The sequence below is a fragment of the Xiphophorus couchianus genome, chromosome 22 (assembly GCF_001444195.1).
Source record: "Xiphophorus couchianus chromosome 22, X_couchianus-1.0, whole genome shotgun sequence".
In the NCBI taxonomy this organism is placed as follows: Eukaryota; Metazoa; Chordata; class Actinopteri; order Cyprinodontiformes; family Poeciliidae; genus Xiphophorus; species Xiphophorus couchianus.
Window position 1 is genome coordinate 9,596,448 of NC_040249.1, and position 17,241 is coordinate 9,613,688.

Sequence of the window (17,241 nt, forward strand, 5' to 3'; positions counted from 1 at the left end):
TTGGAAAGGCACAGAATCCACATTCTATGAAGTCCAGCATGAAACTTTAACTATCAGTGATGTTTTGGGATGCCACATGATCTGCTGGTGTTTTCTGAAGTCCACAGTCAACACAGCCTTGTATCTGTCATGATTTTTCTGTTCTCTGCCATGTTTTGTACTGCTTCACTACTTGTCCCACTCCTGCTGATTAGTTCATTGCTCTTTCCCGTGCAGATGTCTATTTAAACACCTGCTCCTTAGTCGCCCCTCAGTCAAGCAAGTCAAAGCCTTGAAGCATTCCTGTCCTATGTTTTTTTATTCTGAAAGTCTGTTTTCAGGCTCTTTATCACCGTCTTGTGTCTGATCCACGTCGGTACTGTGAGTGACATTGATTCTGGCACTGAAACTTGTTTCATGTACCTGAAAGCTGATTATAGCCTCACAGATTTTTCTCCAATGAATCTCTAAGGAGGAGTGCCCAGGAAACCATCTTTACAAAGTAAAGGTTTTCTTCTTGAAAAACCTTTACTTTGTAAAGCTTGTAAATTTGTAGTGTAGCCAAGTTTGTTGTCTACACTACTCACCTGATTGTTTGTTCCACAAAGTTTTACCAGATAGCAGATTTGGCGGACAAGTTGCTAATCATCTTACATATTTCTATTATTATCAATAAATTTATTTAACCATTCCTGGATTACATGAACCTGAATTCTTGTACCAGCAGGACCTGGAACTAGTCCTATTGGAAAGTAGGTGATAACAAGTGTTTAGGCACCCCTGAGTGGTTGCCATGGGAGATTCAATATTTCTTAAACATGCATTAAAGAATAAAAGAGAACTTTTTGATGAAGGAATGAAATTATAACATGATATGAAGTCAAAACAGTCAATTTTACATCATACCTCACTTTAAACTATACATCTTTTAATTATCTTATGCAATATTCTATTTTTGAGACATTGATATTTGGGGTTTTGTTGCCTGTAAGACAGAATCATCAAAATAAGAAGAAACAGTATTTGACCCTATATGCAAGGAATCTGGGAAAAAAAACAACAACAAAAAACAAACCCTTTTTTAAATGTAACAATGCAATATTTGATCAGTCATCACACTTAAACTATGATTTTTACAGAAAAAGGTGAATGATATTAATAAGCTGAATCATTTACGAAATAGGCCACTATTTACAGTTCAAATGGTGTGTCTAGTAGAATGGTAAATGGCCTATACAAGTATCACATTTGATCAAATCCGGAGGACCCCACAGCAGTTCACACTACAGTCAGTCATTCACACACACATTTACATGCTGTTCCTTCTACTATCTCCTGAAAGTATAAGGAAGCAGTTAGCTTTCAAAGATTACAAGACAGAGAAATAATTTGACACCCTCCTCAATTTTTTTTCCTATGAGAATTTCTTTAGAGCTAAGAAAATATGTACAAAGCTAAACATCAAAAGCTATAGCACACATATATAGAAGGAGCTCACGGTTGTAAGTGCAGGATGGGTAAAATAGCACAAATTCAAATCTACTCAGTTTATTTACAGCACCATTTAACAACAAATTTCATCTCAAGATATTTTACAAAAAATGTAATTTCCATTCAATTCCACATACATTACAATTAATATTGGTTATCAATCAGTGAACTAGGCTCATCTTATTATTCCAATTAGTTTAAAATGTTTACTGCCTAAAGAAACTCAGCAGAGTTAGATGGAAAATAAGAAATTTAAAATAGGTCCCAATAGTATTAATGTACTGTTCCATCAGAAAAGTGAAGAGATGTATTTTAGTAAGTTAGGAATTCTGTCTATAAAACTAAAATGAAAGATTGTTATATGATCACTTTGACAGGCAGAATACAGAACATGGCAACTGTGTGTGCAAGGATAGTTTTGGGTTTTACCTATGTATGTTCTCGTTGTGCAAAATATATTGCACCCATCTGGCTATAATGATTGTTTTCTTTTGCATTCTAGGACATTCTGAGGTCTGTTTGTTATGTTTTCCCAGCTCTGAGGTCCTTTAAGGGCTTTTGAGGTACTGGAATGATAGGTTGTTCAACAGATTGGGAATGACTCTTCACTAGACTCTCAGTTAATATTACTTTGACCTCACTCGATCCTCTTCACCTACATACTGTGACTTCCAATATTGACAGATATTGTACACCTGCAGGATAATCAAGGCTGTGAAGAAACAAGAAAGAGGTAGTGGAGGGAAATCCCTGTAAAGAAAATGCCTAGAGGAACTTGAGAAAGAAATTTTTGTTGTTCAAAAAAGACAGCGGTCAATAGAGGCTACAGGCAAAACACATTTATGTTTAAGCCAAAACCCAACATTCCTGAGGATTCATTTATACAAAGAACATTTGGACTTTAGTATACACAAAATGGTTTACTCAAAATCTTGTGACAAATTTCACCCACTTACTTGAAGAGCTCCTGTCGTGAAATGGCTCTGTTTGTTAGTGGATCGATGGCATACACCATTAGATCTGACTTAGTGTAGTCCTCCAGCTCATAGCCATCGCCATAACGACGTGGCCCGATAGACTCAACGATCACCTTGGCACCGGGAATCTGGTCCTGCACATGACGCTCCAGAATGCTAAAACCAAAAATTTATTTAAATTTAATGAACAGAGGGGAAAAAATGCCTACCTATTAAAAAATTGTTATTTTAGACAAACATAAAGATGATTTTGGTTGGAAACATAAAATTTGCACTGTTGGGTTTCATCAACTTTTTGACATTGTTTATGACCTTTGCAGTCAAGACACTTGCACTTTGATAACTCTGCTTGATGGCTCTTAAAAGCACTGAAAAGCAACTGGGAATGTTCTCCCAGTTGCATAAACTTCAACTCTATCAATATTAACAAAGGCAGAAATCTGAACAATTATCTTCTTTATTAATGGGCTAACTCTCTTTAAAGAGCATCACTGTCTGTAAGGTGGACAAGTGAGTTTTCAAAAGATATTTGTTTATATATTGGTGTGGTAATGTTTTAGAGGGACTGAATTTGGGGTTTTCATTAGGTTATAAATCACAATAATAAAGAAAACAGAAATACAGGCTGGAAATATATTACTATGTGTCAAATGTATGGGTTTCAAATGTTGAATTGAGCAACTGAGGACTCTTGTTCACAAATTAAGGAAACATGGAGTGAGTGAAAAATAATACAGGTCAAAAAAAAGTCCTATTTTGCAGCTCAATTACACGTCACTTGACAGTATTCATAGATGCACATTTATATGTATAATATTGCATAGGGTAGATATTTAACATATTTGTACTTCAGACAACATGAAAATGAGCACAGACATAATTTATAGTTTTGCATACTCTCAACCATGCTTTTCTTTTTACGTGAAATTGACATTTACTTTCAAATTTGAAGATTGACTCATGTCTTACCTAATGAGCTCTTCCTTCTTCTCTTCTACTAAGTAGGGAGGGACAGAAGAGACAACAACCTGCATGTCTAATGCATTGACTACTGAAACCTAAGAAAGTGAGTGGAGCACAGAGGAGAGAGGTGGTGGGGGGGACAGAAAAAAATGGGACCGTGAGTTAAAAAGACCACAGGAAATCAAGATAAATTGTGATTAGGGGAGTTATTCATATGCCCCACTGTGAGTTTGGCCGACTCATTTAAATGATTCTTTTGATGCAGCAAGTCAGACCCTGTAATTGCCTGCTTGTATTGGAGCCATGCGGCAAACCTAGCAGGTCTATAATTCTGATGCCACAGTTAAGTGCATAGGCAATGGCCTCTGTGCTCTGAAGCCAAATCTCCCATGTGGCTCTTGGAAAATTAGGTTTCCCCTTGAAAATTAACGAGTGCCATGCTTATGCACTCGCCGCTCTCTCATATTCAGGCAATGTCCCAGACCCTCCTTCTGTCTCATTAGAGACCTGTTAGCCAGACATATTTCACTACCCAGCCTCCCCAGAGTAAGGACAAAAAAAGAAAAAAAGAAACTGCATTTGGGGAACAGCAGAAAAGAAACAGTGGGTGCATGGGCAAATTATTTCAATAATAGGCAAACATAAAGCAAGGCAGATGCACATATAATTTTGAGTTAATTTCTGTACGGAAACAAATAACTTGAATTGGATTATCAGCTAGTGGCCAAGGCCACACATTGAGAGCTTTTGCCCTCTGTGAATGATGCAGTTGACTAAACTATAACACACCGCATAAGCATTTTAAGGCAAAAGATAAAAGTCCTTTAACAAGTTAGCAGTAATACTAAGAGCAGCTTTAGCGAAGGTAAAACCAATTTTACCTTCACATATAACCAGCACCCATTCTTAAGAATCTTTTTAATGATTGTTGTGAATAACATATTTTGCCACTACTCGTTAAAGAATAAAGTAAATCTTTATTCTTTAAACCAAACCAAAATAAACTGTAAATGTCAATATAATCATATGTTGCAATTCCAAAATTAAGCACAATAAATATATAGTTTTTTTTTAAAAGTTCATAGCTCAAAGTCAAAGTCTTCAAACCAATTCTGAAGGTTTTGAGTTACATGTTTTCTTGTGAGGGCATGGGATTGTGTGTTTGTGTTCTTGTAAAAAAATAAGGTATGTATATTTATGTTTTCTTTTTGTGTAAAACTGTTTGTGTGTATTTGTTTTTGCAACCAGTTGTGGACTTTCTCAGTAATATTGATGTGGCCTTTGAAAATAAGTCTTACAGGGAGTTTTCGGATTTCACGACTGAAAAACAAACATCCTTTTACCTGAAAAAAATCTGAGATGCCTTCTAATGTTTTCAACTGAACATTTTTTGATGCCTCAAGTAGAACAAGTCTATAAGATTGTTTAATACAAACTTAATAGGATTGATATTCAATAAGAATTGTTTGTCTTCTGCATCATTTATGACTGAAAGTTCTGTGATTTCTGGTCACGTACAGTCTGATTGAAAACAGCATCAATGATAGCTAAAATAGCATTTTCTTAAATTCTACCTATAAAGATATGAAAGGTTTTTGGTCTGAGTTTGACTCAAGTTATTAATAACATAGGGAAATTAAGTAGTATTTAATCAAAATCCCATATAAAGTATGAGGCAAGTAGATCAGCTGTCTAAAACAAATGTTATATATTGTACAGGAATTGTGAGGGAAAAAAATCTGACAATGTATGCATCGGTTTGCTCTGTAAGCTGCTCTTAGAATAAATCAATAGGCTGCTACTATACTGGTAACATGTTAGTCAACAACTAGGAGTACATAATCACCTTGAAAATTGTGCTTAGTAATGTGTACACACTCACAGTGTAGACTGCAAAAACCTAAAAACAGAATACTCACCACCACTTCAGCACTGTTGCTGAAACCTTTCCCATAGTTATCAGTGGCAATGACTTCAAACTTGAAGTAGGACCTTCGCATATTTCGAAACATGATGGCTGACTTAATGATCCCAGTGTAGGCCTCGATGACAAAGCTGTTCTGGCCCTCTGCTGTGGGAGGTATAATTAGGCGGTATGCCATGGCGCTGAAGTTCCCTGTGTCCTTATCAGTGGCCTGTAATAAGAAAGCAGCATGCAGTAACAAAGTGGAAAAGAAATTAAAAACTATCAACATAATATTTAGAAAAGAGGTCAAATGGCAATGTTGCTTTAAGTGCTCTAATTCCCTTTTAATAAATACCAAGCATGTGCCAAGGTGGCCTAGAGCTATGAGTAATATACCTACCCATTACCTACTTGAATACATTTAATGTGTACTGTGAAAAAGTCAAATTGACATGGTGGAAAAGTGTCTTGCTGGTATTTATAAGCAACAAATCCAAATTCGTCTCCAGTGACATTATGTGCATCCAATTATTGCTATGTGCCTGACACTTGGTTTTGATGAGGTAGAGAAGAGTGATATTTTCAGAGAAAACAGCAGCCTGGTGTGCTTGATAATGGGAGTGTAGGGACTGTACAAAAATGTTTGGTCAGGCAGCCTAACAATGAGCTCATTTTTAGCTTAAAACAAACACCAAAAAGCAGAGGGTATATGTATATGTTCTTTAAAATGCATATTTTATTTACATTTTCACCATCAAGGACTGAGCAAATCTCATCAGAAACTGAGCTCAGATACATGCGTGTTTTGTTTGGTGACACTGATAAATTGCAGCAATCTCTTTTTTTTGGTCTTGCAATTGAAACAGAGGGGATACATAGCATTGGATGCAGTCTTGAAGTGCATAAGTCAATATAGTCAGATATTCTCACCAGTGTAGATTTTATGAATTACATTTGCCAACATTCCAGATAGAGAGAAATCCCTTAAATTGTTATGGACACACAGTGAGGTGCTTAAAGTAGGGCACTAGAAGTCTGTGCTTCAGGTTTAGCATACACTTAGTTATTCTTTAAAGGCAGCAAAGAATGAACTTTTATGAAATAAGCCTGGGAGCTTCTCATGCTTAAGTACAACTATTCACAGTTTTAAAAGGCATGGGAACAGGCAGTCACAAGGGAACCCCAAAAGAGTAATTTGCATTGCCATGAGTCTGGTTAGTCTTTGAATAAAATTACGTTTCCCAAGGAAATATACTTTTTAAACCAAAGAACAGCTTTATCTGATTAATTGAACATTCATTATCTTAAGTACACACTACAAAAATTAAACCTTAAAAATATAATTAAATGTATTTATAAAATACTTGCAATACTCGTGTGTTTCTGTGTAGCAAAGTGAGACGTAAACTTTACTTTTTATAATCTTTATCTTCAAATATCATCCAGTGGAGGGGAAAATAGCTCTCAGTTTTGTAACTATGGTATATAACGAACTGACACACTTGGTAATAAACACTTTGGCACATTCCAAGTTAAATAAGACAAAAAGAAGTTGCCTTTTTGTTTTATTCAAATAATACATACAAACATTCAACAAAATACTTTGAAAGGTTCTGCAATAAACACTGTTATAGAAAGTTTAAATAACCATGTCTACCATTTGGGTTTATATATGATTACTTTACAGACTAGTTGTCTGGAGCTTTACTGTTACCTAATCACAAACAATTCTTGATAAGTGAAGAGGTTTTAAAAATGAACTATTGTTTTACTTTTCTGCTTGTTTTGCTGTTGGAGAAGTTACCAAGCAATGATATTATTGATGTGTGGATCAATAAAAACACTGTCACAGCCTGTCAGAGTATAGACATTGGATTTTTCTTGCAGCAAAGATTTCACTTCTGTCAGTTGAGCTCAAATGCATCAAAACCATCAATGATGTATTCTTTTTGTTTATTTCATCTTCTGTGAAAGGAAGGCTAGTATTGACCCTTGGAGTAATACAAGTGAGAAAAATACAAATATTTAGTTAAAATGGTAACTATCAAGAGAGATTTTATTATATCTGTACAATAAATAGAAATGCCATTTTGAGAAAGGTTGGAAAGCATCAACTAAAAATAGGTTTTATCAGTTTGCTCTATCTTACATTGTCAACTTCTTTTTTTTATTCAGGAAAACTCAGGTAAGTAATATTGAAAGTCTGGCTTCAATAACTCATTTCACTCCTCCTGTTAGTTGTAAGGTGGACTTTCTATGGCTCGGTCTAGAGACCTGGAGAATCTGAGGGGCCAAATCATCACCTCAACTGCATATAAAGCAGCACTTAGGATCAATGGCAACATTATGTTAGAGAATGGCCAAAGTTTCATAAGTTAAATATCACAGGGGATCTCAGTAACAAAACATATGACCAATATATTCCAACATATTTCTATTGTATATATGTTGTATATTGAAGACAGTGTGCAGGTTTTACCTGCTTGTGAATGAAAGTAGACAACAAATAGAGCAAAACTGAAAAAGAGATGTAACCAGAGATAGTGGAACAGAACAAACTGTGTGGAGTAAAGCTGATCGGATGAATTGTCACACCAAGGCTGCCAGAGAAGGGAATCAGGCACTGGAGGTTCAGCCAATTCCCTCAACATATATGGCATAACCCCCCCCCCAAAAGAACGAACTTATTTTCTATGTTTTCTATTTTCTTACCACTATTTTGAGAACAGAGCTGAAAATCTTGGTGTCTTCAGTCACACCACCAATGTAAAGCTTTCTGGAGAAGACGGGCGGGTGATCATTTTCATCCTCTATGTAAATAAACACCTTGGCAGTGTTGGCTGCAAAAAGCAAAAAACAACAGTATAAATGTAAATAAATAAATGAACATATAAAGTTCTAGACAGACTTTCACTTGAGCTAAAAATGCAGGTCTAATTTTCATTTCTCTTAGGCAATGTGAAACCAAAAGACTTTGGCATGTACTGTGAGAAACACCAATTTGAGTGAGTCACTGTATTTCAAGAGTCTAATAAGCCAGGTTTGCTGAACCCTCATACATTTATAAATGAAAAAAAAAGAATATCTGTTAGGAAACTTTCTTCTTTAACAGCCAGAAGCTTATTCAGTCATGTGGCCTGTAGATCATCAGATGCTGCATAATCTGGCCTTGAAAATGTCAGATCAGAGTAAGTTCTTCTGTTCCCAAGACTACTCTGAAATGCATTACTTCATGGAAAATAACCCAGAAGTATTTTTTTTAAAGAAACCCACATCATCACATTAGGATTTTTTTTTATTTCATACTTTCAAAGATCGTCACTTCTGAAACGATTTATATCAGCTTTTAAATTGTTGTAAAAATGTAAAAACAAAACATGAAAAGCAAACTTTTCATTAGGTAATTTTTAATTAGCTATGATAACTATTTGAACTGATTTTATATATGTTCTTTTCAAAATAGCTCAAACTCAGTCTGATTGGATGGAGAATTCATACAGATTGTCCAATGGTTTTAGGCTTGGTCTTTGACTGCGCCGTTCTAGTGCATTGAAATTCTGTGATCTAAACCTTATTGTAGCTCTATCAGTTTATTAGCCCTCCTACTGTTTTAGGCTTTATGGCAGAAAATGTGGGAAAGACTCCCTAAATCAATCCCTTATTTGAAGCTTTAGATAATCTTACTTAGAACAATTACATTCTACACAGAATTTAAAATTTAGCAATTGCCTTTTACTGAAGGTTCACATATTTCATTGCTTGCATTTTTCTTAAGCAATCGTCAGCACTCATACAATCCATCCAGGTCTGCCTGTTGGACAAATATAATATCAAGAATCTCTTTTTCGTCACAAAAATGTAAAATCATCCTGCAGTGAAACTAAGGATGCATCAAGGGAGTTGGAAAGAAACCCAAACACATCACATTGAATTACATACACACTGGCTACAGTGTGAATTACATATGAACAGGGCTCAAGGGAATGAGTTCATCTCTCCTCCCTCTTTGTTTTTAAAAGTGCCCATTTTCCTCCCAGACTTTTAAAACATAAATACAGCAAGGGCCCTTCTCTAGCTTTCTTTTACACACTCATAATGTAAATGCAAGGAAAAAACAGGCCCATTAAATGAAAGGATCACTTCAAAACAAGCTGGAGAGCAGTAAGGGGTGTGTTCCCATCTACAAAGCATGGCTGTCTTACACTCTGACCTTACAATAAATTAATGTGTGTATACAGAATGTATTACATAGATAAACTCTGCACTAGTCCTAAGACTAGCAATCACATACCCAGAGTATTCGCCCTTCTGGGTAAGTGAGATAGTTTCACTGACCCAAAAGTACACCAATGGTGTACAACCTAACTCAATTATCATAACCCTGAGATAAAAGCTGTTCTTTATTGTAAAGCCTCCATAATTGGTTACAAGTGAGGAAAGAAAAATACATCTACCCACTCAAAAACTCTCCCTTATGTGTGAGACAAGAGCCCTCTTATGGTTTGTGTGCCTGACTACTGTTTACTTGTAATTACTTGTAATTTACAATGTGAGGGCCACACAGAGTGAGAAGATGAGAGGCGTGAAGAGCAGGCCATTGATTACTCCTTGACCAAGTTTGGAGGCAGCATATTATTTGTCATCGTAGGGAACTTGTATGTCAGTAAACTGGCCATTAACAAGCCTAATAAAAACCTAGATGTAGTAATGATATCAGAGAAAGTGTTATCTAAAGTCTCTGTCAGCTACAAACAAAACAAAATAAATCCACAACAGCATTTAAAACTTGTATTTGTGGAAGAGGGCACACAGCAAAGTATATAGAGAAATCTGTAAAACCTACAATTTAACTCACATGGACACTGAAAAGATTTAGAACTCTAAAATATGAAATTCTATCATTAGCTTGCAGATGCAGTTCAATACAAAAGAGTATATTGAAAAGAAAAAATATTAATTTCAGCAATTTAAAGTAAAGAAAGAAACCCTTATATTTATACATTTGATATAAGCATAGTGACATTTTTCAGTTTTTTATCCTCCTGATTTTGCGGTGAACAACGTAGGATATTTTATTTATGCATTAAACATCTCTTCTTTTTTAATGGTCTTATGATGCATTTAATTTATCTGAGAAACTGGGTTTTCAGCAGCTCCAAGCCATAATCAAAAAACCTACCCAAATTAACCATTTGAAATATGCCCCTGTCTGTGCAAGGGAATTATATGACAGTTTTCTTTAAATGATAGCCTTAAATAATAATGATAATATAAAAATGCTAATAGATTAGGTTATAAAGGCCATTTCTAAATTCATATAACTGCACCAACCCAAACTAAGTAATTATATTTTAACAGAAATGTGGGAATCACGACCCTTAAATCAACAAGCACATTTTTTAAGCATATTTCACTTAAAAACAAAAAAAAGAAAGCACAAGATGAATTAATTAAATATTATTTTTCTATGAATAATCTCACACATGCCCCATATAGAGAAGAAAAGCATAAATTAAAACAAATGATGATGAATATATTATTAAAATACAGTTAAAGCAGGGACAGGTGAATAAATGTCATAGTAATTATGTATTAGACAAACCTTTTCCAGTAGTTTCTGCTATTGCTGCCCATTTTAAATCTCACTGGAATGTTTTTATTAATCTTAAACAATAGGTAAAAAAAAATAAAAATTAAACTTAGTGATTAAACTTAAACACACGAAATAAACTATCTGGTTATGTGAAGATGTTGCTTTTCTGTGTCAGAATATGTTCTGAGTAAAAAGAGAAAAAAAACATGTCAAAGTATTTGACATATTTTAAAACACATCAATAAAACAAATCACACAAAGCAGCTTGTGATGGAGAAATGCAGTGAATCAAATATGATTTTACTGTTAATAGTCACAAAACCATGGTAAAACACCTATATTTAAAAGTTTTTTCTTACTTTTAGAAGGCACACGCAGGTTGGACATGACAACTCTCAAAGAATCTGCTTGCACCCTGAGAACGTAGCTGGTTATATTCTCATAGTCCAGAGGTTGGGCAATGGAGATGACACCTTTGCTGCTGTTCACCTTAAAGTGACCTGAAAACAAGACAACATAGTGACTATTAAGTAAAGTTTTGTTTTCCTCCTTTTTATTATTTTAGCTCACATGCCTGTTTTCTGCTTTTGATTGAATTTGATTTGTCACTTTTCAAATGTAAAATAATTTTTGTTTCTCTTTGCCAACAAGTTTAGCAAACCATTTAAAGTTTGAGTGCAACAGAAATTTGATTTTCTATATCTATGCAAAGATGGAGTTAACATAAACTCTGTCGCCTTCAATATTAAGAAAAAATCCTGTTGCTATTTTTTTTCTCAGGGACACTTTACAAAAAAAAATAAAAATACTCATTCGCAGTATGTGGTAGTACAGACAATTTTGTACCTAAGATAGGAGTTTCTCTCTAATGAAATAACAAATAAAAAGCTTTTTTTTTTCAAAGCCATAGTCTGTGTCACAGACAATCCTAGTTAGGAAGTGTGTGGAAAAGACTATTTGTATCTTGTACCCAGGGGAAATTCAATTAATCTTCATTTCCTGCACCGTATTTGATCTGTAGGCCATACCTAGTTCATTTCCTCCAACAATGGAGTAGAAGATGGTTTGATTCATAGCAGCAGCTAAAATAGTCCCCACTGCAGTGCCAACTGGAGACAGCTCTTTCACTGGCAGAAACCTGGAAAGACATCAAACAAATGGTAAGGCAGCCATTGCTGTCCAGCACTTTGGTCAAATCAGTATAAAGAAAGTAGAAGAAAGTATAACATCTTCTTCTCCTTTAAAGTTTTAATGTCTCTAAAATGTCGGAATAGATTTCTGCACATCTGTACAAACACTAGACGATGACATGAATCCCCAAATCATTACTGAATGTAGAAACCTATTTTGGTACTGTGGTTAATAAGTAAATGATCTGACCTTTCCCCGCTTCTAAGATCATATCTAACCTTAAGTGAATAGAACCCTACTGTACATCACAATGCTACAATTTATTGAATAAAAAAAATATTTTAAAAGTTTGTAAAAAACAAAACACACAAAAAAACACCAAAATACAAAGTACAGGCCAAAGGACAAGAACACAATATGAAAAAAAGAAAAATCCTAGAATACAGCAACTGTAGATGCAGATGACTAATCTGAAGTACTTTTTTACCTTCCATACTTTTTGGATTGACCAAACAAATATACCACAGCATCAGCAGTTTGATGTTAGCAGTGGTGTCCAGTGTGGCTTGTTCCAAATCAAAGACATTGATTCATCACAGTTACTACTTTTGCTGCTTTGGAGGTGCAACAAATGTCTGTCTCTGCACTTTCCACACAAAATAATGAGGTGCAATGACCCCCGGAGTGAGACTACTGAAAAATGTCTGCCTGAAAGAGGCTTCTCACATAGCAAAACGAGGGAATACTACTTTAAGATTGAATGTTTTCAGTCTTCTCAGATTAAAGAATGAGTTTGGTTTGTTAAAACACATACTGTAGCATCGCTAAGCGAGATATGCTGATTTTTCTTAGGGTTATCTTTCAATTTAAGAAGAAAATGAAGGCAGTCTGGAGCAGACACAATGTGAATTCCAGGAGGAGGCAACACTGTTATCACCTTCCTACAAAGTGGCTTTGCCTGAGGGTTGAAAACTGCTGAGGAATGCTAAGGTGGATATTATTATGACTAAAGTATGCCAATTATTATAAAAGTGGAACCACATGTAAACAGGACCTTGGACATATAAATTGGGTGATTTAGACAGACAAGTGGAATAATCTTGCTTTGATAGATTGTTGCTCTACTAGTATCCAGATATTTGCATGAAAGCTGGCTTAAACAATGAAATTTATTTATTTATTTTTTTTACAAAGGTCAATTCGTGAGGAATTCTATTACATCCAATCTGTTATTTTTTTCCTAAGTAGGGCCAAAGTTACTTTTCAATTGAGATGAAAAAAAACCCCAACTAATCTAGAGCAAGAAGAGTGGCATAGACAGAAGAGCAACCTGACATGTCTATAGACAGCAGAAGGTCCCGGTGTCAACATGAGAGAGTGAATGACATGCCGCTGAGAGATGCGGGCGGCTCACATGTGTCAGCAAGCACTCTGCCCCAGGGCCAATGGCAGAGTGATGCTTACGAGACAAGGCAGAGGCGGATAAACCTTGTTACACACCACAGGGGCAGCTGTTGCCGTGTCTACCATACTCCACTTTATACCTCGGTTCCTTTGTTGCAATGCACAACAGACTGAAAAACAAGTAATGAGCCTAACATGAGAGTGTCAGATGTGACCTTCCTGTGCTTGATGAGTTTTTTTAATACACTAAATTCAGATGTGCATCATGTGAATGAAGTGTACTTCCAAGATTGCACAAAACGTTCATCATAAAACATAGGGTAAATCATGAATTTTTGTTTATTTTGCTACCCATTTGTTCAGCATTTATCAGTTCAATTTACTGAGTGAGATGGATGAATTGAAGTCTTGTTTTGTAAGTTTTGTTAGTAAGCTGATGTGCCACCCTGGTGTGTCTCTGCCTACAAGCAAATATTCAAATGATGAATGATGATTACAAATCTGAAAAACATTTCAGCTTCTGTTTCTATAAAAGCTGATGGAAAGAAAAATTCTTTGAGAGCTTAGTTTTTCAGTCAATACCACATTTAACAACAAACTCAAAGTCAACCTACTTAAGATTTCCCAGTGGATTAAAGGTGTGATATAACTTCAAAAGACAAAATTTAAATGCTCTTTGCAGTTCTGCGGGTAGGCTAGGACCCCTTCCGTATTTAATGCCAACAAATGTGAAACAAGAAAGATCAAAACAATACTCAGTAACTGGATTTCAGTTTTTATTTTGTTTCCTACGGTCAGTGTTAAGATCCATCCATGGGAAAAATATTTTACAAAATAATAGCCATCCAACCATTACGCACTTGTCCTTGGAGGGTCACAGGAGACCTGGTGTTCATCTCTGGGGATTATGAGGAAAGTGGAAGCAGAGTATTCCCTGCACAGGGCACCAGTCCATCACAGGGCAACACAGAGACACACAGAACAGGCAACCATATACAGTCGTACCTAAGAGAATCTTAGAGTAACCAATTGACCAAACAGACATGCTTCTAGACTATTGGAGAGCTGGCATTTGTGCAAAGAGAAAACTCACAAGGAGAACATGTAAACTCCTTGTGGAACGACAACATGCTGGGAATAAATTCCAAGACCTTTTTATTGCAAGACGACATTGATACCAACTGCGCCACCATGCATTTTCTTGCTCATTTCATACAGGATAATAATAAGACAAAACTGACCTTATAAGCATTATATTTGTCAAGATTGCGCATACACTACATTTACAAACACTTATCTAAAAAGCCAGGGTGAGCCCTTAATGATAGGTTATGCTGCTTGTCTCCTCTGTCTTTCTGCATTGACCTTTATCTGATATTTGGATGTGTACAATGATGACTTTGTGTCAGTTAGACAGCTGCATGATGCCTGTCTATTGAGCAGATTTGAGCAAAAGGTCAGCAAACCTCTGGAGTTCACATGTTTAAGGCTCAATGCTACAGATTCAAACCTGCAGCTGAAAATCAATCATGCCCTTCAGTTACATTAAGAAGCCCCACGCCCTAAAACTACAAGTCAAGAAAGAAAGGAAGGAACTAAAGAACAAATGTTCACCGACAAACAGATTACAGAGAAGTTGATTTATTTAAATGTAGATTTTCAGTGAGGCATAAAGCCAATGTGTGGGAGAATGCAGTGTAATTTTCACAGCTCAGCCTTGAAATGCATGGCAGTGAGCATAAATATGTGGGCTCAGAGAACCTCTATAACTTTTATAAACAGCTGGCAAATCGCTAAAATTGCCACTAAAAGAGATGCATAGAATGGGAGCATGTCATCTGCTAATTTATGTAAGAACCGTAGCCGTGTTGAAATTTGGCAGGTGATTCTTAGCTACAGTTTAGTTACCAAAATATCAAGGAATGCTTTTAAGAATATATTTTTACTAAGTAATATATTGACTAGTACAAAGCGTTTGATCCGGTCTAGCTAAAATTTGGGCTATTTCTCATGTTATATGGATATTTCTCAGGGAATTTTTCAATATAATATCCTGGATTGATATTATTAGATGTATTTTATTCAAAAAGCATCTTAATAACAGGCTTAGGAACTTGCTGAATAAGGAAATGAAGAAAAAAAATCAATACTGCTTAACACAAGAATCCAATAGTTGTAGTCCTTAGAGTTCTTGCCTTGTGTATTGCCAGCAAACTCATGAATGGACTTTCTTTTCCCAATCCTAGTTATTCCTCTTATTTGCACAACTTTATGTCCTGCATGTTTTTCATAAACTCACATTTCCAAAAATATGCTTATACTTGGTGAACAGTAAATTATTTGTTCTTAACATTTTGTAGCTCATCCTAATAACTTCTGCTCAACTACTGTCAAATAAGTAGCCTTCAACATGGTTACATACATCATAACATGGCCATAACATTGTATTTATGTCTTAAAAATGATTTTTGCTTCTGTACTGTGTAACAAAATCCTCGAATAAACAGGAAATGTACACGCTCAAGTGAGTCCTTTTACTTCTTTTTATACGAATTTGATAATAAGCATGACCATCAAACAATGCTAGAAAAACGATTTCATTAATGAAAAGAAAGAGGGGACACCTCAGCGCACTGAAGCGGCTACTAGCTGCCCGCTACATTTAATCATCAATTGTTTTCCTGAAATCATAGTATTTTACCCGTCATTCTTTAATTTTTTACAAGTACACCATGAAACAGTCAAATCTAAGACCATAACCCAGCCAATAAATCAAAAGAAAAAGAAATAGTTCATCAATAATAATAGTCCATCAAAAAAGTCCATAATTAGGCAATCCAAAAAAAATAAAGTTCCGTTTGCGCCACAAAAAAACAACGCTGGGGCCCAAAAATATTAATCCGTCTTCGTGCACCAAAAATACAAGAAAGAAAGAAAAAAAAAAAAAAAATTGGAAGGGTCTCACCGGGTCGGCGTTTGTGTGCCCGGGCGGTTCCCTTCGTCAGGCCTGGATCGCGAGCGCCTCGGGTCCGGTCAACGCTACGTGTGGCTCTACCTTGCCTCCAGAAGACTTTTGACCCCTTTGTGAATTGCTCTGGCCACGCTTTTAGTCCAGCAGTCAGTTCTCTCCGGGCTAATCTTGCCAGCTCCTCGGACCGTCGCTCGGCGTCTCTTCCAGCGTGTTGCCCCACCCCTTTCTCCTCCGTTCCTTTTTATAAGTTCCGGTAAAAGTTGTGACCCAGATATATTTTTACTAAGTGGACTTTCACAAATAATATATACATACATACAAGACATCCTTGTATACATATCAATACAACAAAAATTATGTGTATTTTATTAACCTATATTTTATTCTCGGAGGTTAATTTTTTTTTTTTTTTTGCTTGGGATACCTTATTTCATTGTGATGTCACAACTGTAAGTCCTCTGGAAGGGACTTGTCAGTTTACATAAGCTGTAAGCCAAACTCATAAAATCTCTAATATACTCACTTGAAATATATCACTCTGTGTATTGAATTATATCATCTTCTTTTGCTTTTAAAACGGATTTTTTAATTAATTATATTTTTGATTATATTCTAATTCCTTAAGATGCAACTGTATCTGTTGTTGGCGTGCGTGTGGGTGTGTGTGTGTGTGTTTTCAAATGCAGAATTGGGAAATAGCACAGGGGCAGATAATTAAAAGAACATTTAGCTACTGGGATTATAGTAACAATGTTTTTATTACTCACTGAACCTGTCCCTGTCATGACTATAAAAATAAATATTGAAACTGATTTGTATTTAAGTA

General features: G+C 35.6%; 1 protein-coding gene across 2 annotated transcripts in view; it reads right to left on the bottom strand.

Moving 5' to 3' along the window:
• The window catches only part of LOC114138396 (protocadherin-15-like), a 175,653-nt gene that overhangs the window by 21,720 nt on the left and 136,692 nt on the right, over positions 1–17,241 (bottom strand). For both annotated transcript variants that reach the window (XM_028007619.1, XM_028007618.1), the window contains 6 exons: positions 11,938–12,047; positions 11,269–11,409; positions 8,029–8,156; positions 5,330–5,545; positions 3,417–3,505; positions 2,427–2,603 (listed from right to left, as the gene is read on the bottom strand). In XM_028007619.1, coding sequence (XP_027863420.1) covers positions 2,427–2,603; positions 3,417–3,505; positions 5,330–5,545; positions 8,029–8,156; positions 11,269–11,409; positions 11,938–12,047 — 861 coding nt within the window. The remainder of the gene's footprint in view (positions 1–2,426; positions 2,604–3,416; positions 3,506–5,329; positions 5,546–8,028; positions 8,157–11,268; positions 11,410–11,937; positions 12,048–17,241) is intronic.